At 41.5% G+C, this 22,537-nt stretch overlaps 1 protein-coding gene across 1 annotated transcript in view; it reads left to right on the top strand.

Moving 5' to 3' along the window:
• Nucleotides 1-22,280, top strand: part of LOC138258589 (actin nucleation-promoting factor WASL-like) — a 120,407-nt gene extending 98,127 nt beyond the window's left edge. Inside the window, exons 5-7 of the mRNA XM_069205951.1 lie at nucleotides 595-1,391; nucleotides 3,349-3,457; nucleotides 21,868-22,280. Of these exons, the coding sequence (XP_069062052.1) occupies nucleotides 595-1,391; nucleotides 3,349-3,457; nucleotides 21,868-21,905 (944 nt within the window). The 3' untranslated portion in view covers nucleotides 21,906-22,280. The remainder of the gene's footprint in view (nucleotides 1-594; nucleotides 1,392-3,348; nucleotides 3,458-21,867) is intronic.
• Nucleotides 22,281-22,537: the final 257 nt, after the last annotated feature.

Here is a 22,537-nt window from a genome sequence, read left to right as displayed (position 1 = left end):
TTAAATTAACCTACTGTTGGTACCTATGTGAATCACACCCTGACAAGCAAACCACATTGCTCTTATTTACCCCAATACACTTTGCCAGTAAGCTTTTCTCAAATAACTCGGAGCCTTATCTGTAAGTACTTGATCATGCCTAGCTGGCCTGTACCCAATTTGGGTATCAAACCTGACCCATAATGGATCGGCAGGTCCTTGTAGTGAGTCTCCTCCACCATCTTTCTCATACATTAATCTAATGACTAGAACACACAGATTCAAGAACAGCTGAAGTTCTACATAAATTACTTTCAGGACTTGTCTCCTTTCAATTAAGTTTGAGGAAGCCCTGAAAGAATGAGCCTTACTTGAGCCTCTATGGTTGAAACAAACCCAATACAGGGCACAGCTTACTTCACTTTATAGCTACTTCACAGGTTTTGCCAAAACTCCCAATTCTCCAATAAGAGTGAAGCAGTGAATTTAAAAGATCAATGAGATTCAAGGCCTCCTTGTTGTTACTATTCAAAGTTGTGAAAGATATTTTTTTTAAATTCAAAATTATTTCTGCACTTTGGCTTACAAACATGAGGGTTTTTTTTCTCTCTACAGCTTTATCAGATGAATCGAGATCAATTAATTCATCGGAATTGTCCGCTGCAGACAATTCAGGAGATGCGATGAGTGCATCAGTGCTGCCAACTCTTCAGTTAACTCATTGCTCCTCAATTAACTCCCTTCCTCCACCTCAATCATTACCTTCCTTTGATAATGCTGAGGTTGCTTCAGATCATATTCCTCCTCCACCTGCTTTAGAATGTTGTACTTCATATTCTGCCCGGTTTTCTACAGATCCTCCCTGTAACCGTGATGTCATGGATTCTGTCCAAATTCAGCCACCACCGCTTTCAAATTCTCTTGGTTGCCTTGCAGTTGACTCGGTCCCCATGATTCCTCCACCACCACCACCTCCACCTCTTCCATTTGTCAAAAATCAGACCTCTGTTGGTTCTCTGACTCTACCACATCCACCCCCTTTCTCTAATTGTCCACTGGTTGAGCCCCCCAATCCCCTACCACTTGCACCAGCAGAGCAAAATGCTTTCTCCGTTGATAAATGCCTGCATTCAACACACCATTGCAGTATCTGTCTTTCACCACCATCCTCTCCTCCTTACATTCCTTCTTTTCCGGTTGACTCTTCAACTCGGTTTCCATCACCTCTTGATGATTTACAGTCTGATAACCCCAGACTGTTTCCTCGACCTCTAAACCCAACCCAGGCGGAAAGATCGGGGTGTCCAAAAGAAAAGAGTGAGACAGCCAGTGAAAAGCAAATGGACCAGCCTGGATTACTGGAACAGATCCGGCGAGGCATGGTGCTGAAAGCTGTGCATGTGGACGTTAAGGTAAAACTTGATTAACTTTGAGATGGGTATGTTTCTTAGTGTGGCAAAGACACCACATTTAAAGGTCCTTTTAGTTAAGGAATAAGCTAACCAAGGACACTAGTGATTAAGGTACTACATAAATTATGGTGCTGCCCTATAGATCCCAGAAATGCGACGGACTGCATCCATTAATTTGGCTCTGTATGCCAATGCACAGGCTATTTGGCATGCTAGTAATGAAGCCATCCATTCGTCATGATCTACACTGTTGCCTTTCTTTCGTTTGTTGAAATTGAACTTCTGCACGTTTTTGTTGGAAAAAAATTTAATTACACTGACACAGTAGGATATTCACTTCTCTGTGATATTGCATTCACGATTCACAAATGGGCTTTAAGCACTAATCTGCTGGGGATTGTAAATGTCTCGTATGACTGAAGGTAACTTTAGATGAGAAGGATGTGCAGGAACACACTGCAGTCGGGAGTTTTGTCAGGGTTGCATGCTGATTGGTGCTGAGATGCTGATAATACAAGTTAGTGATCAACATTGTTGCAAATTTTTCTGCATACCAGTTGCTTTACTAAAATGAGTTTTTTAGAACAGTGTTTCGCAATCTGTGGTCCGCGGACACCTGGGGGTCTGCAGCACTTACTCGGGTGGGGGAAACTGGGTCCAGGACTCATTACAAAAAACACCAGATTAGTAAAGTGCAAATGCATAAAGTAAAACAGAAACTTAAAACCCACTGTAAATATGAAGGAACCTGAAATCGGATGCTAAAAATTAAGTTTGCATCCTTACCTTGATTTGTGGGAGCAGCAAGTAAAGCAAAATGAATCTAGTATGGACGACTGTCCTCAAATGAAGTATGGCAAATGCTGTACAAACGGAGCATGCTTGGAGCAAAAGAGGCAACATTATATGATAGCATACCTCATATCACTTTGTCTTTTAAAAAATTAATCTAGACTTTTCTTTTGTATTTTTATTTTTATTTTTTACATTTGTCTTCTAAGAAATTCGATATTTGTTTGTAAATCAAATATTTCATAAATCACGTATTTATGCATTTGTTTCTGTGTTTTGAGGTTGAAATAGAAATTTGTTTTAGAGATTCACTGGGGGTGCACAGAAGGCAAAAGATTAGAGAATCTACCAATCAGTTGTGGATGACATCAGCGTAAGCACAGAGGTCTAGGCGTGTAGTGTTTGGCTAAACAATTGGCATTACAAGAAAGCTTTTCGATAGAGGTGTGCTTTTAAAAAGGACTCGCAATTACCCTGTGGCCATGGCAATATAAGCTAGAGACCACTTTTTTTTTTTTCTGCTTTTTTTTTTGTTCCTAAGTTGGCTGAAGCAGCATGGTGACAGTCTATATTCTTGATGACTGATGCATCTTCAGGTTCTCGTTGAGCCAAACCTCGGTCTTTGATTGCCTGTTTTGGGACAGGTAGTACTGGACCTAAAGTATCAGGCCCACGCCGCCAATCCTTAGTCCAAAGTTTGGGCTGGTTACCCAAGCTTCTGCTTGATGCGAACTGTCCAGATATGAAAGGCCTGAAGGCCCAACATTGAGTAGCTGATTTTCATTAACCACTTTAAGGATCAGTCTCTGACTCATAATATTTTACCTGTCCAAGTACCTTCCTACTTTACAAATTTCCTCCCGTTGAACCCCTTGACCACGTGTTTACCGTCTACATACCAAATGCGTGTATTTCTATTTTTTCCCTCCCTCACTGGAATTCCCTACATCACTTCAGTGCCTCTGCCTCCAGCTTGAAAGTATTATGCTGCAAGTGGTCCATATTCCCACCTGCTCAGGTTTGTGCACACAGCCGTAGTACTCAAATAGGTATGTTAAATAAATTACCTTCCTGCTGCCTCACAGCAAATATCATTTCATTTAAGGATGCCGAAGCTAATATGCCACGGTATACTGAAGTCTAACCTGAAGTTTGTTTATCGTAGGTAACTGGAGTGAAGGATACAAGTTCTCGCCCTCCCACTGAAAATAACGGGATTGTTTCAGCACTTATGGATGTGATTCAGAAGAGGCATTTAGCCTGTCAGATTTCCTGTAGGTATTCGTAATTCTACAATGATACGACTTGTGCGTTACTTATTCAATGTCTTTTTTTGTTGTTTTTTTTTCTTTTGTTTAAATTTCCTTTGGATTATCATAATTTAGTGGCGTTATGCCTTGGTCTATATTTACCTGTGTGCAGTAGTGCTGCGTTTTGTGACTATCAGACTGGTGACTGCCACTAGAGAGCTTTCTTCTGAATTATAAGAACTAGGAATAATGGTTCATATCCCACGCCAAAGGCAAACTTTAAAGTAGCTCAACTTTCTTTTGGGTTCTCTCATTGTGTGTTTTTGGAGGATGTGGAAGGACGATACACTTTTCCACATCCAAATGTTAATTATCCCTTACAAATATTGCATTTTTTTTGTTTTGTTTTTGTGGCTAATCAGATAGGCAAGGCAACTGAGGTCAAACTGGGGAACTGGTCAACTGGATTGGGGGGGGGGGGAGGGGTGGAAATCTGATCAGAGGCAATGGCCCTCACACACCCAAAAGTGTCATGCTTAATCGGGCAGCTCCTCATTGGGCTTGCTCTGCAATGCCCAACAGGCCCCTCGAGGGAGATTTTTGCCACATATATTTAAAGTTGGGTGCTGTGAGTGTAGGGTGGTGAAGTGAGTGATTAAAAATGTCTAAGGGGTACCTAATCTATCTCAGTACATTGGGCCCCTTGGCAGGAGTAAAAGGGTGGCTGTCCTTGGGACTAATTATCTTTGACAGCACATAAAATGTGAATCGGGGTCAACCTGTTTCTAGCCTGTGCCTAAACTCGTTTGGGAACCAATGTTCATGTAGAACCCAATCAAAGTCAAAATGTGAGTGATGTACCTACTATGGTCCAGGACACTGAAGATCTGACCAATATGGGGGAAGAGGTGCCCCTTAGGTGTGGGCAGAGGACCGCGCTCTGCTGCAAGAAAATAAAGTGGTCCAATACTTTTGAACTACCTACCTCTGCAGGCTGACAGCTTCCACCTCCCTCTCCCCTTTTCTTTCACTGAAGGAGCAGCACACTGTTTTGGCTATGAAAATTAAGCGTTGCCAGTGAGTGAAGACTCAAATCTTTGTGCTTAAAACAGTGGGCTGGTTTGCCACCTTTGCTCTAGGTGAGGTCTCTCCACATAATTTTATTCCTTACTACTTCAGGCTGCATGGAATTTGTTTCAGAGCTAGAGTGCTCTTCCTTGCTGGCACTAAGGAATGTCTGGAGTGTCAGTGGGAAAACACAGTAGTTGTCACTTAAACTGAGTTTCCCACATTGATTTATAAAAAAAACAAAACAATTGTGCATTTCCCATGTTAATTCCCGTAAGAGCTCTGAACATAACTACAGCCCAAGCTGCTGGATGGAATTACACCAGATTTGGCAGAAAGCTAGATTTTGTTCCACAGATAATGTTTTGGGTTATATGGTGTAAATCTGTTCAGTAGTTTTTTTGAGATATTAAAGGGAAAGTGCATTTGTAGATCTGTGACGACTACGCAAATAATGACTGACTAGTGCACGAAGCTGCAGAACGCTGATTGGCTGCCAACACTTAAAACCAGGAAGTGTTTGGAGCCATCTTGGGACTCTGCTTCAGCCACGTCCCCAAAAAAAAGTGAGGGGGGGGGGAAAGAGGTCAGGGTAGGTACACCCTGACCCCTTAGCTCAGGTACAGGGGGACCCAGCCAGGGCAAAAAACGCTTTTTGATGGCTGAAAATTTACTGCAGGGGCATCTTGAAACAAAGAAGGGTGTATGCCCCCCTTTTTGGGCATTTTGATGCCCCAGGGACTGGCTACTCCCTTGGGCTTTGACTACAATGAAGGAGCTGCACTGCCCACCAACTCTCTTGCAGCCCCAGGCACCACTACCACCTCCCTGGGACTAGTTTACGTTGAAGAGGGGGTCATGTGGCCCCTTGTGGAGCCTCCTCCCCCACCCCCCCGGCTGGCTCCTGCTATATCAAGGAGTGCCAGGGAAATAGCTGTTTGCTGTGACTTGGTGGGAGCTTTGACAGTTTAGCCAAGTCAGAGCAAACACTTCACTTTCTGCCAGTGAGAGCTGTCCAATAACGTGCAGGGAAATGTATAAAAACATTGCTCCCACAAGCAGCTATGTATAGCTGCTCCCTGCTTGTTGGAGCAATGCTGGCTCCCGCAGGATGTGGGAAGCTGGCTAGGACTGGGGGCCTTCAGGCTCCCGCTGCGCTTCTGTAAAGGAATGGACGAGAGGGGGAGAATTATTGCAATGGTCTCTCCATACAATGACTTCAGTCAGACTAGCAAGTTGTTTAGTAAGAATGTTAGTTATGTTTGGATACAGATGGCGGGGGCGTGAGTTAGTTACCTTTGGGCACGAGTGAGTTCCTTGACAACTCTCGCCCTGTCATGCTCCGTTGCTTTTTCTTTTTTTTTTTTTTGTCAAATTTTCCTGCAGATATTACATTGATAATATCAATGATGTTGTTGAAGATATCAGGAGTGCTGCAACTTGTGGGGTAATTAAGAGTACATGGCGAGGGCGGAAGTTAGTTACCTTAGAGTTCTCAAATAACTAACTCATGCCCTAACTATAAAAGGTGAATTTCTATGGTTTTGTATGTTTAAAATGTGAGCCCAACTGAAATGTCCCTGTAACCTTTGTTTTTTGTGTGTGTGTGGGTATGTGTGTGTGTGTGTGGATATGTGTGTGTGTGGATATGTGTGTATGTATACAATAGCTTAATGAAGCTGGCTGCTTTTTATGAAAATACTCAGTTGGAAAGAGCTGAGCTTATCCCATTCCTAACCAAATAGTGAAGTACTTCAGTTTATTCTTGAAGTGATTGTAGGTTAAAAAAAAATGTTTTTGTAACCTTTGTCTTACTATAGTTCTAATGTAAAAATCTGGTGTTTGGCTCACAGTTGCATAGAGTGACATATACAATATATCTTGGGCTGAGGAGGCCAGAGGTCTCTGGAAGCATCGTAGTTCTACTGACTGGTATGCTTTAGTACTCCACCTCCAAGCAGCAGCCAAAGACTATCCACGCCCACTATTAGTGGGCTGGGGCATGCAAAGTTGTCCAGCTCCATGGCCCTTGATGCTGCCCAGACCTGCATCTGTATTGGTCCAACCTATTGTATTGCCTTATGATACCCCCACTCTCACTAGGATTTTGGGCAGCCTTCTAGCTCTTCTCACCTCACTGATATTAGCTGCGTCCTATTCCTCCCCCACCCAGTCAAGTTTTTGGACCGCCTTCTAGCTCTTCTTTCCTAACTCGTAATAGCTGTACCCGACCCCTCTGCGCGCCTTCTTTGATTTCCACATGAGCAGGCATGCAGGCACATTTTGCTATTGTAGGCTTACTAGTTCACTGTGTCTGTTATGGCAATGATCTACTTACCCCCATGATAATGAGTAATCACTTTTTACAACGTGTTCTTTAGGTTTTTTTAAATGATGGCTCCTTTGTTACAGTTCTTATTTGCTATATCCTACGGAGGTAATGATAATGCTAAGCAGGTGATACGATCAGATGATGTAAATGTCTCCGTTGTATCTTCTACACAGTTGTTGGTACCCACAATTGCACCAATATAACTATCAATTGCTAATGGGTAAATATTGCGTTGTTATGCCAGTACCCGTAGGGTTAAAAATGCAAAAAGAAATGAAAAGATGTATTGTGGCTTCAATATTTCGGGCCAGCCCACTTCAAATGACCAAAAAGGTTGAGGTTCAACAAATCAAATTCCAATGCTGGTGCTCTACATTTATATTTATTTTTATATATATATTACATTTACAAAAAAAAAATCTATATCCTGAAGCTGCTACTGCCTCCACGAACAGTGTGAGGGGTTCTGATGATGGGGGGGGAGAAGCAGAAAGGGATGGAGAATCTTCTTGGAGGGACGGTGTCTCATAAGTGTATGTGTAGAAGTAGGCAGTCATCTGTTTGGGGTCTCAGACGTTGCATATGGGCTGAATGGTCACTGTTGTGTTCTCCCGAAACACCCCTGCCATGCTGTATGTCTTTTCCCCAAAACTGCTATTTTGTTCATCATAAAAATGAAAAGAAATGAAAACATAGTTTACAAAAAAAAAAGTGAAATCCTAGCCATAGGCAACAGATCCTTGTTTGAGTTACTAAATGGGTGCACCAAGGGACATTTATCTCTGGCAGTACATCATAAGTCAGAACTAGCAGACCGAGTTTCCTGTATGCCTTTCGTGCATATATATATATATTTTTTTTTTGGGGTGGCGATCAACTGGGGCAGATGCAACTCCTATTAACTTTGTATGAGCATTTTGGATTCCTGTACTTGTATAGGTGTTTCCAAACATGTAGATGATGAACTATGAGTAGTTAATAGGAGAAGAACGTGATTGTATTGTTTCTTCATAGCAACTGACTTTACACTTCAAAAGTGAAAGCTAGTAGTGCTTTATATATGCTGCCATAAAAACTGTACACTGACATCTCCCTTCCGGATACAGAATACTGTAAACAAATGTACTGTCAACTCAACATGGAAAAATAAACAACTTTTCAGCTTACTTAGAACTAATATTTGACATGTGTCCAAATCCACTTTTATTTCCACAGTATAGGCACTAAATGTATGGAAAATTGAACAGTAATGACTAAAGTATTGTTACAGTGTCCGTCCCGTCTTTGAATGCTTATTTATAAGGGGACACAATAGAGGCTCTGATAGACCTTTTGACTACGTTTAGAGTGATTCCACCAAAAGTCCTTACTCCGTCCTAATACAACATTACAATCAAACATCGACAAATATCTTTGGATTCAATGATTGTCATGCACCATGACACATTTAGTCATGAATAACCACTTGTTTTTTCTATTTTTAGTAAAAGTTACAATATTTATTTTCCTAAATTAACAATGCTAATCACGTAAATCAATCTCAAAATCAGCTGGTAGATATACACAAACTCTGGTTGACCAAATCTTCTAAAGAATCTCAGTTTAGCTAACACATTGACTTTCAGGCATTCCAAAATCATGGTACAAATCAACAACAAGAATTGTGCATTTAAAATAGCATACATTTAGATTCAGCAAATGAACAATATAAATTATTTTAATAATAACTTTAGCATCTCCAGTGTTTCCCTATCTACTATTTAGAGCAGAATAGCATGTTTGGGCTTAACACAATTTTTTTTAATCAACAGTTAATTTGGAAAACATCTAACCATGGCTCTAACAAACAGCGGTTTGTACACAGAAACAAAATCTAAAATCTATAACCAAAACACCTCTCCTCAATATGGATCAGCAAGCCGCGATTCTGTCAGTTGGACATCAGTCTGCTCATCTTCAGCAAAGGGCCATGAAAGAGAATGGCTCAGACACAGGTGTTTCTAAGAAATCTGAACCATTTAAGAAGCAATCTCTAAGGGGCAGCATCAATCATTTAGCCATCAGGCTTCAAATTTCAAATTAAGAATAAAGTCATAAGGAACTGCTCAGCTCTTCAATCAGAACCTCTATGGAGGAAATCACAGTAGAAAAGGCGCACTTCTCTGTACTTTCGGGCTAAGTTAGACTCTCCTAAAGAACTTCCCACATTACCATTGGTCAGAAAATCGTTCGTTTACAGTCAGTCCAATAAGAATTAAACCCTAAATCTATGATGTAACTAAACGGTCTTTCACACGATGATTGGTTCCTCTTCTGTTCCCATCGTCAGGCTCATCAGGTAATTTTCTTGTATCCATTTGCACTCTAGTCAGTGTGTCCTTTGTTTCCTGGGAACATCGCTGTCTTGCTCATTAAACTATACAGAGTAACAAGTAGTAATACAGAACATTCTAGCAAGCAGTTCTCATGAGAAAGTTAGAGATGTATTGTTCATAAAGTGTTGACCAAACGTTAAGCAGAATTCTTTATTTCCTGAACATACATTCTCACGATTTTATTCAGGCATTGCAATTTAATAGGAGGTTGTGCAAAACTAGGCCTAAATCTTGCTAACTTAGGCCTACGATTAATAAGCAAATGCATAACATCAACCATTACTATAACCTACAACTACAATTTTCTATATACATACTTTGAAAAATAAATATGCATTCTCTAAAAGCATTACGTATTTCATGACAGCCACTCAAGCGGGCACATTTTCCAAGCCCCCAATATTTTCTTAGTTTAATTCTATGTAGATTCTCAACTCCTAACATAAAATTCATTAGTAATAAATTCAGTGTCCAGTTTCTCCACCTGTGCTTTACCCACTTAGGTGGCAGCTGGATTAGGAGCATTAGCCTGCACTAATAACTATTTTCATTTGCCTAGCTAAATTTAAAACCATGAACTCGATTTATGGTAGTTACCTTTCACCCTGCAGATGCTGAGATTCTGTGACGTGCCCCAAGCATAATTGGTCAACTCTAAAGGATATTTCGATTCAGTAAGTAGGCTAAGGAGAGGCTGGCTCATTTAACGACCTCAAGTGGTTGTGAAGTGTGGTAACTAGAGAATGACTTTGGCTCCTTGTTGTGGATGTAATGTGAGCAGAATGAGTTTGTGAACCCCATTACAATCTAGGTTCTAAAATGTGCTTCAATTACCATACCACCCCCGCATCGTTTTCACACAACAGTCGTATAAATGGGTCAACTTACTTTATATTCAACACTGGCTGTATTTAAGGGTTGGAGCCCAAGAATAAAGTGTACTGTGAGATCATGTGTGAATTGGACAGATCATGGGGCTATGGGAGCACAATGTTTTGTGCACTGTGGCGAAGCTCCATCCCACAGCCCAACAAGACCCCCCAAGGCAGTTTTACTAAGGGTAACTTTCAGCAAGTTTTTGGTTGCTTGGTCTGAGCAGAACAGCAATCCTTGGTGAAGATATATGTAATAAGCCACATAAGCAATACAGCTAAAAGAAATTAGTTAACTATTTTGACACTGCTAACCAGTGCAAGTGCTTGATCTCGCTCCCTAACACATGATGGATTGGATTATAAACAGTTGGCATACCCAATTTACTTGTAAGTCCCTAGTAAAATGGCACCGCCTCTGAGCACTTTCCCACTGCTTACCAGTGCTAAAGCACGTGCTCACTTCTTAAAACGTGGTACCATTGGCTAATCCCGAATTAACACATTCAGTTTACTTATGTGCTTAGTAAAGTGGTACTACCTGTTCGTGGGTCCTGTAACTTAATTGCTACTGATGGGCCTGCATCACTGATTGTGCCACCCACTTAAGTAGCCCTTCAAAAATATCTCGGACCTGCCTTTAAAACTGCCCACACAGGCTCTGCAAACTGCCATTTTAACTTGTCAAAATACACCTTTAGCCAGGCCCAAACCTTCCTTTTTAATACATGTCACCCCTAGGGTAGACCCGAGACTAATTTGGGACTGTAACTGATCCATGCACCATCGCAGTAAGCCTTAGCTTTTGACTTTAACCCGGTTCAGCGTGACCAGATAGGTGTAGATGGAATTTAATTCTTGTAGGCGCTATACTGCAGTTTATTCTTTAAAAGTTCATAAAACCAATTCTACTTATTGGATTTTTGCCATTTTTTTTATTACATTAAGCTCTTTTTTTTTTTAACTTGTGTCGGATCTTCTTGTGTGATGTTTTCACTGTTTTACTGTTTGAAGTGTTGCACAAATACTTTACGCATTGCCTCGAAGTTAAGCCTGACTGCTCTGTGGCAAGCTACCAGGGGAGGGACGATAGGTTATTTTGGAGTTTGCTTGTGCTTTAACTTGTCTAGGGTTGTGGTTGCTGCATGACCAGGGCTTAAACCTTGTAAACCAGTAACCCATTTTCCAACCGAAGTATAGAAGGCTCCTAGGATTCAACAATGGTTATGCTGGAATACTGCACTTTCAGACTGGATTAAAAGAAATGAGAAGATTAAGTTGGTGCTGCAAAGCCTTGGATAAACCAATGCACAATGTTTGAGCGCAGGGACGGTTTACATTTTCCCAGTACCATAAATGCAATGTCTCCAATTGGGCAGCTGGTTCCCTAGAGTATACGAGCTTTGCTTTAGGCACCCTGTGAAGCCATGCCCCTAGCAGGCAAACCATGATTTCTAAGACAGTTTCATGAACTGTCTCCAGTAACCCTCAAACACTCTTTTAGAAGCAGGGATTCGGGATGGAAGACCTGTCCTTGTTTTCCATCAGGAGGGTAAAACTTTATGGGTTTTTTCTCCTGCAAAAGCAGGGAAATCCTGATCTTTGCCTGCACTTCAGGGCATGGGTTGACTTGAAGCGGGCTCCATTACCATGTAAAGAGTACAGTTATAATGCAGGGCACCCATAGTCCTGTCCTTTAATTTCCTGAATGTGTCCCCACCTCCATCTTCCCTTTAGGGCATGTTTGGGGAGTGCCTTGCAGCAGATGAAATATTTTTTAAAAGACTTTTGTACAAATTGCTGAGCTGTTATAAAACCCCAGAGCCTCTCCTTGGTTACTAGGATTATGTTTTCAACAAAGGAAAGCTAGCATCTGTCATGTCTTGTATGTATGTATGATGGAACCTTTTTTGATTCTGAAAGACTCCATTGAAGGACGATGTACGATTTAGAACATAGTGAAGTAAATGCAGGTTTAGAATGATGACCAAGAGGCCAGCACATTGCAGGGCCAGACTATGGGTATGTATGGAACTAAGCCTGATTTCTGGCAGAGGGAGTCAGTCAATCCTTTGAACAGTTGTAATGCTATGTATTTCCTAAAACCACCACCCTTCAATACTGGCAAAAAGCTGAATTTGGTTGATAGATGGACTGCTTGGATAGAGATTCGAGGATTTCATTGATCAGAAATATAAAGATTATCAAATACCACCAGAATCTTGCTGTGATGGTGTAAAGGCCTAAAGAAAATGCTGCAAACTGATGAAGTTGCATACTGGCAAATTTAAAGAAGCCTTGAATCAAGTTCAGCACGGTGCCAAACGTAGATTACATTTTCAGTCAAAGATATTTGGTGAAACCATAGATGAGTTTGTTGAGAGACTGGATATACTCAAATACTGCAGAATCAAAAAGTTTAATGACAAAGATGAAATATGTCTCTTATGGATAGATGTTTGTCAGATTTATTCAGCCAATGAATGCTGACAAACTTAGTCTGAAGCAGGTTCACATTGCTGCCAAAGCTTAAGAGCGTGCTGATCAACAGGCTGCTGACCTGGAGGCTGGAGGTGCCCAAAGAAGTGAGTTAGTAGGCTTTAATATGAAAATCAGAAATACAAAGCTGAAGGACACAAGGTGATGTCTCCATTGAAAAAGATGTTTTGTTTCTGATGTGGATTGTCCTTTCCATACAAACGAAAATGTCCTGCCTTTGGACAGATATGCAGAGGCTGTGGTCAAGAATTATTTTGACTGTTTGCAAGGCAAAAGAAAAAGTGCATCACTGTGAGGACACCAAACTAAGTCATTTGCCATCTGAATCACAGTAGAAAAGTGTCAGTATCGAATGAAAGTAAAGATGACTGCTATTTCTGCATTTACCACAGAAATGCACCCATGTTTGACTTGGCAGCATGTGAAGAGAAGTAACTGTCAAAGAAAGGTTGACTTGAGCAAGCACCCTAGTCATTCAAACATTATCCAAAGATTACACTGAAAATAAACGGTTGAGCAATACCCTTTATCATCAACAGCAGTGCGATTGATAAATATGCCTGAGGAGAAATATAACTAATTGGCTCCACTACCACAACTGATGCCATAAAGAAACAAAAAAAAATGGCCCTATCGATGCCTTTGAAATGTAAAAGGTTCATTCATAGTGAGTATGACACACAAGAAAATATAAGTGCAAGCACCCATTCACACACTTCAAGGTTCAGCATCAAGTGCCTGTCTGCTCATTTTCAGCACAGCTCCTGATATGGGACAGATATCAGTGAATTACAATGTGAATGGTTATCACAAAATAGTAAGTCCGTTCCCTTCATTATTTCATTGGTTAGGAAACTTAAGACTATGAAACTACAGTTCTTTATCAAGGAGGATGTTCATCCTCTTGCTCAAAGACACAGAAGATTAGCATTTCACTTACATTACTTAGGCATGATATCATTGAGCGTGCTTATAGTCCAACGCAATGGGTTTCTCCCATAGTGGTAGTTCCCAAAAAGGACCGAGAAGTAACTGTATGCATCTGCGTGGGTATGTCGAGTGAAAAAGGTAATGGAAAGAACGACATCCAGGTCTGCACATTGCTGACATAAAACAGCTGAAGGGTGTGAAAGTCTTCTCACCTTGACTTTAAATAATCTAGATCAGCAGTTGGAACTCAAGGAGAATTGCAGGTACATTACAACCTTTTTTTAATTTTTTTACATATATTGGTCTATTTTGATACAAAAGACTGTTTTGGTGTGTCATAAGCTGCACAGATTTGTTGAGACCTCATTAGACATCACACAACATGTTGTAAATGCTTTCAACTATAGTGATGATCTATTGGTTTTCAGAGCTACACAGAAGAAACGCGAAAAAGCTTTAAGAAAAGTATGTTTACTTGTTGATTCAAGTTTAATGCTAAATGCTGAGAAATGTGACTTCCAAAAGACACATCTAAAACTCTTTGGCCATATCTTTTCTAATGGGAGGGGCATGACACCCGATCCAGCGAAGGTATAAGTGTTGTCAACTGCTAGCCCCCTTTTCCCCCCTCCCCTCACAAGGTATATCTATGTTGCCTTATTTCCTTGGCATGGCCAGGTACTGTTCAAGATGTATACAAGACTTTGCCACTGTGACATGTGACTTTGCCTCAGCTCCATTGAGAGTTGATGAAGAAAAATTTCATTTCACTGGTCACATGAATGCAAGCAAAGTTTTAAGAGAATTAAACAAGCTATTGAAAATGCTACCGAAATGGCATATTTTGATCTAAAGCTATATATAGAACTTGTTGTTGAACCTAGCCCAGTTGGATTACGCGTCATCCTTGCACAACATAGTGGACTGCCAAATGCTTTAGGACTTATTGTAGCCTATGAAAGTAAACGTTTGTTCCATTCTGAACATGCTTATTCACAACCTTTAAAGGAAAGTTTAACAGTGGAGTGGGCTTGTCAACATGTGTTTCTTTATGGAAAACATTTCACATTTGTGACATGTCATCAAGCATTGCTGACTCTTCTTGGCAATGCAAAAGCCAAGATGCTGCCATGAATTGAATGTTGAGTTCTACAATTGCAAGAGTATAACTACACAATAGTGCATTGTCTAGGAAAAGATCAGAACCCTGCCAACTAATTCTCAAGAGTGCCTATTCAATGTCAAGGTACCACATTTAAAACTGCGGAAGCCTACATAAATTTTATTGTGAAATCCTACATCAGCTGCCTTTTCATTCGAATAAACTGTCACTGCCATGAGTCAAGATAGTGACATGTTGAAATAGGATATTATTACATATCGGTCACGTTAGCCTACTCTACCTCTTACCGGGGACAGCGAGTATCAGAAGTAGAAAAATGTCAAAGATGAACTGTCAGTGACACAAGACGGAATTATCCTGAGAGGTTCAAGAATTGTCATTCCAGAGAGTCTGCGACAGCAGATAATTGAAGTGGCCCATGAAGGACATTGTGGAATAGTTGCCACTAAACAAGCTCTCCAAGATAGTCTGGTGTCCTCATCTCGATGAACAAGTTTAAAAAAAAAAGAAAATAGAAAATGTTAAACCGTCATCTATGTAACTGTCATCAAACGTCAACACCCCTTGAACATGTCAGAGCTGCCAAAGAGTGCTTCCGAAAGGACAGCTGTTGAGTCTTTCAGTCTACTTGACAGGGGACATCACCTGATGGTGATTGTACACAAACTCACTCCCATTAAGTGAAGATCTCTTGTCCATCACTCAGGCCAGAGTCATTGAGCGAATAGATGGTATCTTTTGTGACATGGGGCATTCCTGCAATTTTGAAAACTGACAATGGCCCACCAGACTTCCTCCGGCTGCTTAATGTGAAGCATCAGAAGAGCACACTTCTTTGGATACAGGCCAACAGCCTTGTTGAACATTTCATGAGTATGTTAAAGCTGTTCAGCATGCTACAGTAGAGAAGTTCAACCTCAAGACTGTCCTACATTCTACTTTCCATGCTTACTGTTTGACTCCTCACTCGACCACAGGTGAAAGCCGTGCAACGTTGATATTTGGGAGAGATGTAATTACCAAGTTACCTAATTGGGCCAACACCAGATCAAAAACTGTTAGATATGTACAACAGACTTGGGCTATGCTAACAAACGGCAATGTGCAAAGAACATTATCTTCACACAAGGAGAGTGCTTGTCCGTTAGACACAATGACTTAAATCTCATGCTCCTTTTGATGCTGAGCCAGTTAACATTTTAACCAGCAAAGGGCACTTGGTGACTGCCCAAACATACAGGAAAATCTATCATGCGAGTTTCCTTCAAACATGCGGCTCAATGCTAGTCGGACACTAATGCCAATGTAGAGACTGGCTCACAGAGAAATTTGAGATCATAGACTGCCTTTGCTCCTACATCGCCGAAACAGATTATGGACGCTCTGATAATGATTCCGAATTTCCAAGGACACCCTTCCCGGACTAGTCATCAAAGCACCAAGAAGGCTCCTTCAATTATAATGTGAATGTTAGTGGTTTTTTATTTATTTATTTTAGTCAACAGAATGTGAGATGTCTTGTGAGTATGTATGATGGAACCTTTTTGGATCCTGAAAGACTCTGTAGAATGAGGGGACAAATTTTAGAACATGATGGAGAGAGTTTACAGTTACACGCTGAAAAATAAAGATGTGTAATACATAGCTCCTCATGTTGCAATGATCTTTATGAACATGGGGTGAAAGCTGGAAATGTTTGGTGTCAGCAGGTGGATTTCCTGCAGTCTAAATTATGCAGCTAAAAACTAGACTCTCCTGTACTAGATGAAATCGCAAAATAAAATGGATAGAGTGAAACTTTTCAAACACTCACCCCCCCCCCCAGTCAGATCTGGGTTTAATCCATTGTTTTGCTCGCCACATCACCCCAGTTTGGACCCAGCCATATGCAAATCAGTCTTGACCCTGCTCCCCATGGGATCAGTCCAGCCCAAACTGCCAAGCCAGGTCCTCCCTGGTCCAGAAACCAGCATCCTGGGACTGGTTTCAGAGTATTGTCCCTCATCAGCTAGGCTAGCTTCACTTCAGTGGTCAGCAAGCAAGGAATTCACATCTAAGCGTACCCTAGCCACTTAGGCCGTACATAGCAAAATCATGAAATAAAAAGAACAGTGTTGAAACTTCATGTACTCACCCCCGGTCAGATCTGGGTTTAATCCTTCCAGATCTGTGACTAGGGGTGAGTGTGTGAATTTTCAACACTCCATCCATTTTATTTTGTGGTGTTGTGTACTAGAGGACCCATGTCCTTGCAAATGCCTGAAGCATCGGTGGAAATGTTCAATTGATGTTTATAGTGAAATGGTCTGTAGTGTTTTAATGAGTTGGTGCTAAAAGCACCATTTAGCATGATGTGTAAAGCAAGCAACTATATATTGCATGTGTGCGAGGACGCTGTTCTGACTCCAAGTTACTGTGATCCAGCCCCTCTATTTTTAAAACTAACTTATTATTATTGGTGCAATTTTGAAATATTGGTTTCACTTTTTTATTTTTTTTATATTTTTAGCTGTTTTGTGCTGTGCATACTTTTAATTCCCCCTCTGCCTTCTTGGATCATCATTATTTGACTAGCAGTCTCCTGTTGTGGTGGGAGAGCTTGTCCCTTGCGCTGCCCACTTCCTGGTTGAGAGCAAGGTGGGCAAGCTAGTCCCTCTCCAATTTAGAATGACTATATATTGTGCATGTGTGCACAGGCACGCCCTGGGCATGCCAAAGGCAAGCCTATCTGTGCTTGGACTGTGCCTTGCGAAAGGGCCCCTCTAAAGTCTTTCTTCTGAGTCTGAACCATAACTGTAGGCTCCTTCCTTGTGCTCCTTTTGAGTTTAATAACCTATAGTAGAAATTGTACATGCAATGCCTGTGGCCTTAGGGTTCCTTATCCTTTTGGCGAAGTGGGGAAATTAACTAGTATCTAATCCCTAGCTGAAAGAGCAGTTAGTAAGGGGTGGGGAAACACATGTAGGGAGAACATGTTAATGCTGGGTCCCTGTGCAAGGACAACAGTTTGCACAATTTGTTAACATTTGACCTGGATTGTGTTTTTGTTCCAGAGACCGGTCCTGGCTTGACTGAGACCGTTCCCTTGGGTTATGCTATCCTCAGACTAGATGTGGTGGGCAGACCTGGAGGTGGTCTAGCCATCGTACACAAGTTGAAATATAATTGCCACATTGCACTGCTCCCATGTGCTGGCCTATGAGAAATTTCATTTCTCCATCCAAATTTCTACCACTGAACCATCTTAATATACAGATCTCCGGGCCACAGGTCTTTCTTCCCACCTGAAATTGCTAACCTGATTGAAACATATCTAGGCAAAAAAAAGGTCACTCTTATGGGAGACTTTCTCTTTCATCTAGAGAACCATGGAGTGTGGACTCAAGAACACTGCTGGATACCTTGGCCTCATCTGGACTAACTCTGCTACACATATAGCAGAATATACTCTAAATCTGGTTTTCTCTAATGATGTCAGACTCTGTACAAGAGGTATTACACCTATCATGGTCAGACAGTCATGCAGTAGCTTTCACCCTTGCGTGCTCTTCCACTCTGATTAAATACACTTCACAAACCATCATGACTCTTAAAATAAACTGGAAGGTGGTTTTGGCAGAATCCTTAAGTGCTTTCAGCAGCAAATGTTGGTTTGAGGCTGATGTTGCTGATTTGGGATCTGCCAAACTAGCAGCTTGGCTGAGCTCTGCATCTAAGTTGGCCGTGCCCTTCAGTCAAACCCTGTAGGACGAGACCCACAGCCCCATGGTATACAGAAAGTCTAAGACTTTTGAGGCAGACCTGCCATTGGCAGGAAAGAGGGTGGAGAAAACAGTATGACAACCAAGGCAAACTTTTATATAAGAACACCATTGGAGAGTATAAAAAGGCTATTGAAGAAAAGTCTTCTATATGGAAACCTTAATCCGCAAGCTTATCTAAAGAGCTCTTTAAAGTTATCCACCAGCTTGGATTCCTGCAGGCTTCCTCAGAAATTGAGGGCTCAACTGAGCTCTGTAACAAGTTGGCAGGATACTTTGATTTGAAGGTTACTAATATCTATAAAGAATTTGCACCGGGTAAGTTAGGAGTTTCCAGACACTGGTATCACTGCTGCATTGCAGCAGAGCTGCTACCTCAGTAGGCTGGCAGAGGTATCATTTGATACCTCAGTCCTGCTCCCCTTAACTCTAAATCAGACACTTGCCTCCTTAACCTGAACTTGGGATCTCCGTTTGAGCAGTGTCCCTTAAGGTGACCACTGACAGAACAATTGTCCCACCTGTAACGACTGTTATAAATAAAGCAATTAACTTTGGGTGCTATCCACAGCTGTGGAAAGAGGCAGCGGTTCGGCCTCTTCACAAACCTAACCTTGACCCCATTGACTTGAACTAATGTTTTATCTCCCTGCTCCCTACACAGGCTAAGATTCTGGAAAAGCATCTACTGGCACATGTGGAGCAACAGGGACTGCTGGGCCCACCTCATTTTGGTTTTAGAAGCAATCCTGGTAAGGAAACTGCCCTTTATTTTGGTAACAGATGGCATCAGGTGACTCGTTAATGCAGGGCAGGCTGCAGCTCTGATCCTGTTGGATCTCAGTGTCATTTGGCACCATCTCTCCCACCTTACTTACCAGGTGTCTGCAGGCTTTGGGTATATGGGATCTGGCTTTGAAATTGCTAATCTCTTAGAAGGGGTCTGATTCAAATTTGTTGTCCATCATCTGGGATCCGTCTACTTGTCATGTAGGGTTCCTCTGGGATCCTCCCTGAGCCTTAAGCTATTATACTTGTACATCTCTCCCCTGGCCAGTCATATGTTGATGAGACACAGATCATCATATCAATTTCAAAGGACATGGATGCCACTCGGGCAATCTTCAGTAACTGTATAAAGGAGGTAGCCTTGTGGTTTGCAAGAATTACCTTAAGCTGAATGGTGATAGGACTGTGGTGTTGATGTTTGGGAGCCAATCACGTATGTGGAACCAGAACTTGTGGCCAGATAATCAGGGGACATTACCCACCCCTGAAAAATCAGCAAACACCCAGGAGTTATCATGGGAATTACCTATCTTTTGATCTTCAGGTCAAAGACAGTGGTGACCTGTTTTGGATCATTAGAACCCTAAATAAGATTTTTCCTTTCATCCCTTTCCTGACACAAGTGGCCTTATCACTCATCTAGGACAGACTTTTATAATGCAATATCTAAATGCCAATATGCCAACCCTAGCCAAACTGCAACCGGTGCAAACTGTGGCGGCAAAGCTGACACACATTCTGAAATGTCAGTCTCAAAATATTTGTGTGAACTTCACTGGCTTCCTACACATAAGCTGGTCACATTTAAATCAAATAGTATTGTATATAGAGCACTATATAGTGCCATCCCAGGGGGAATTAAAGCCATGTTCCAGTGGTATCCTCCTTGCAGACTACTTCAATTGGCAGTTCATAATCTAGTTGACATCCCAAAAGTCGGGCGGAAGAGATGGGGAGGCAAAGCAGCTGTCAAGATCTGGAATTCCCTTCCCCTTCACTTAACTGATATGAAACTGTATGCCTCTTTAGGAAGGTCTTAAACCTAGCTTTTCTCACTATAACCTGGCCAGGATAGTGGAGAGTTGTATTCCTTGAATTGGCATTTACTGTCCTGACACCTTTGGTTATTGTTGGCCTTTACAAATTAATCTCATTCATTCAAAGCCAACTCCACTCGAATGACCTCTTTCCTTTTTGGACATTATCCACTGTACTTTTCACCATTTGCTGCTCTTTGGCTATCCCCAGGCTTCCTCCTCCTCCCCTCCCCCACCAATCCAGCTTTGTAAATTACTTTCCCTTATTGTTTTGATGCTGACTCGTATTTTGTTTCTACCCCCTCCCTATCTTGTGCTAATTTCCATCTTCCCAACCCTATTGCGTTTCCTCCTTCGTCACTTCAGCACTCCATTGGTGGTCTTGACACCAAAAGCCCCCTAATTCTAAATCCTTTCCTACCCACACCCTCCCACACTTTTCCCCCAGTTTCTGTGGTCAGTCTGCATCAGATCTGGTCCATTCTCTCACCCACTCCATTTCTCCTGTCCCTTCCCATCTGGATGCCTGCTTGGTCTACTCCCCTGTTCAACTGTTCTTAAACCAGTGTTGTACAGATCCATCTCCGTTCCTAGTCTTACGTTTCATAAAGTATTTCAGCAGGTGTGTGGAATTAAAGCTCTGCTTTCCCTACTGTAATTAACATTGGTTTCATTGTACTTGCATTTTATTTTTGTGTCTTTTGATTTGCTGACCTTTATGTATACAGTTATGCATTGTTTTTATGCCTCATTTTAATTCCTCAGTGGTCCTGGTTCATGTCTAAACTAATGCTTTTTGTGCTCGTTTGGAGAGCAAATGTGGTTTGCTTGAAATTGCATGTACTACACTTGCAATTGTCTGCTTTCAGACACCTTCAAGACAACTCTGCTCATCCGGACTCCTACGTTCACACATCCCACGCATACAGCAACTACACATACGAGCCTCCTCCTCACTTCTTGAATGCCACATGAAGCTGAAGACCTTGTTTTTCGAGTAGTACCATTAGGCCCTGGGTTTAGCGAGGCTCTCACTTGGCCAGCAGCAGAATATAGAGTGGAGGCTCCTTTGATATGGCGGAGTGTCTAGCACACCCCCCCCCCCCCCCGTCAGCAGCTGTTCACCTTTTACTACAAAATGATGATAAACTGTCTTTTTGTAGTAAAAAAAAAAGAGGGGGGGGGCAATTGGGGATGACCGCCCTGGAGGGGAGTGCACAGAGCCCTCCCCTCAGTGAGCATGTATGTTTGGCCAGCTGTCTCAGGCCAGTCAAACACATACGTGTTTTTTTTTTTTTTTTTTTTTTTTTATTTAACCGGCACACATCCCAGACCCTACTACACCCCGCCCCATTTAACCCCAGCGAGCCATGACTGCCAGGATACCCCCTCCTGTATTGGTGCGCTCTAAAAATTGGCATAACATTGTAGGAGTAGAGTTCAACAATTAACTGCTGTGACAGTCTTTCAGGGTGGAACTAATTTACATAGAACATTAGCGCTAAAAGCAGCGGAGATGTTTACTTGATGTGTGAGGGGGATGTTTAATGTCATAGTAAATCCATGAGGTAATGGCGCTTTGTGCCTTTTTTATTTTTTATTTGCATTTGCCTATTCATTAAATATGTTGCATTCTTTTTTCCATTAGATGATGAGTTGGAAAGCGACGAAGGGTGGGACGATTAAAAAAACAAATGAAATAGGAGTATCCAGAGCAGACGGAAATGGAACACGGTTGATGGGTGCTTGAAATTGTGTATAAACACTCCACAGTATGGCCTTTGGAACTGTATTGGATGTCTTCAAGTGCTTCATTCTGGGAATTCTTCCTTCATCGTGGTGTTCTAGCAAATTGATAAACTGGGAGATAAATTTATGTTGACAATAAAATATATATTTTAAGTTTTGTTAAAGGGAGGTCTCAATATTTATACTGTCACTAATTTATTTATACATGGCTCCAGCACTTTAGATTTAGTTTTTGGTCTAATGAACGATTGCATATTTAAAGTTTGACGTTATGTATTTAAAATTATATATTAAACAATAAAAGCATTTCAGTTGGTCTATTGCTTGTATTTTTTTTTTTTAAAGGGAGTACATTGTGTTGATTTGAGTAGTATTAGTGCTGCAGGCTTGCAGCCCTGGGGCTAATTGTATGCCCCTCCCCACCCCACCCCCAGCAGATAAAAGGCTGAGCACGTGCAATAGGATGCACACTGCAGCAACAGGATGCATGCATTTCAGCAGCGTGGATACAACTTTGAGCTGTCTTCCAACTAGAATGTAAATATTACTCTAGCCTGGTTTTTAGTACT

This window comes from Pleurodeles waltl, chromosome 9 (assembly GCF_031143425.1).
Source record: "Pleurodeles waltl isolate 20211129_DDA chromosome 9, aPleWal1.hap1.20221129, whole genome shotgun sequence".
Lineage (NCBI taxonomy): Eukaryota > Metazoa > Chordata > Amphibia > Caudata > Salamandridae > Pleurodeles > Pleurodeles waltl.
This window is presented reverse-complemented; position numbering and strand designations above follow the sequence as displayed.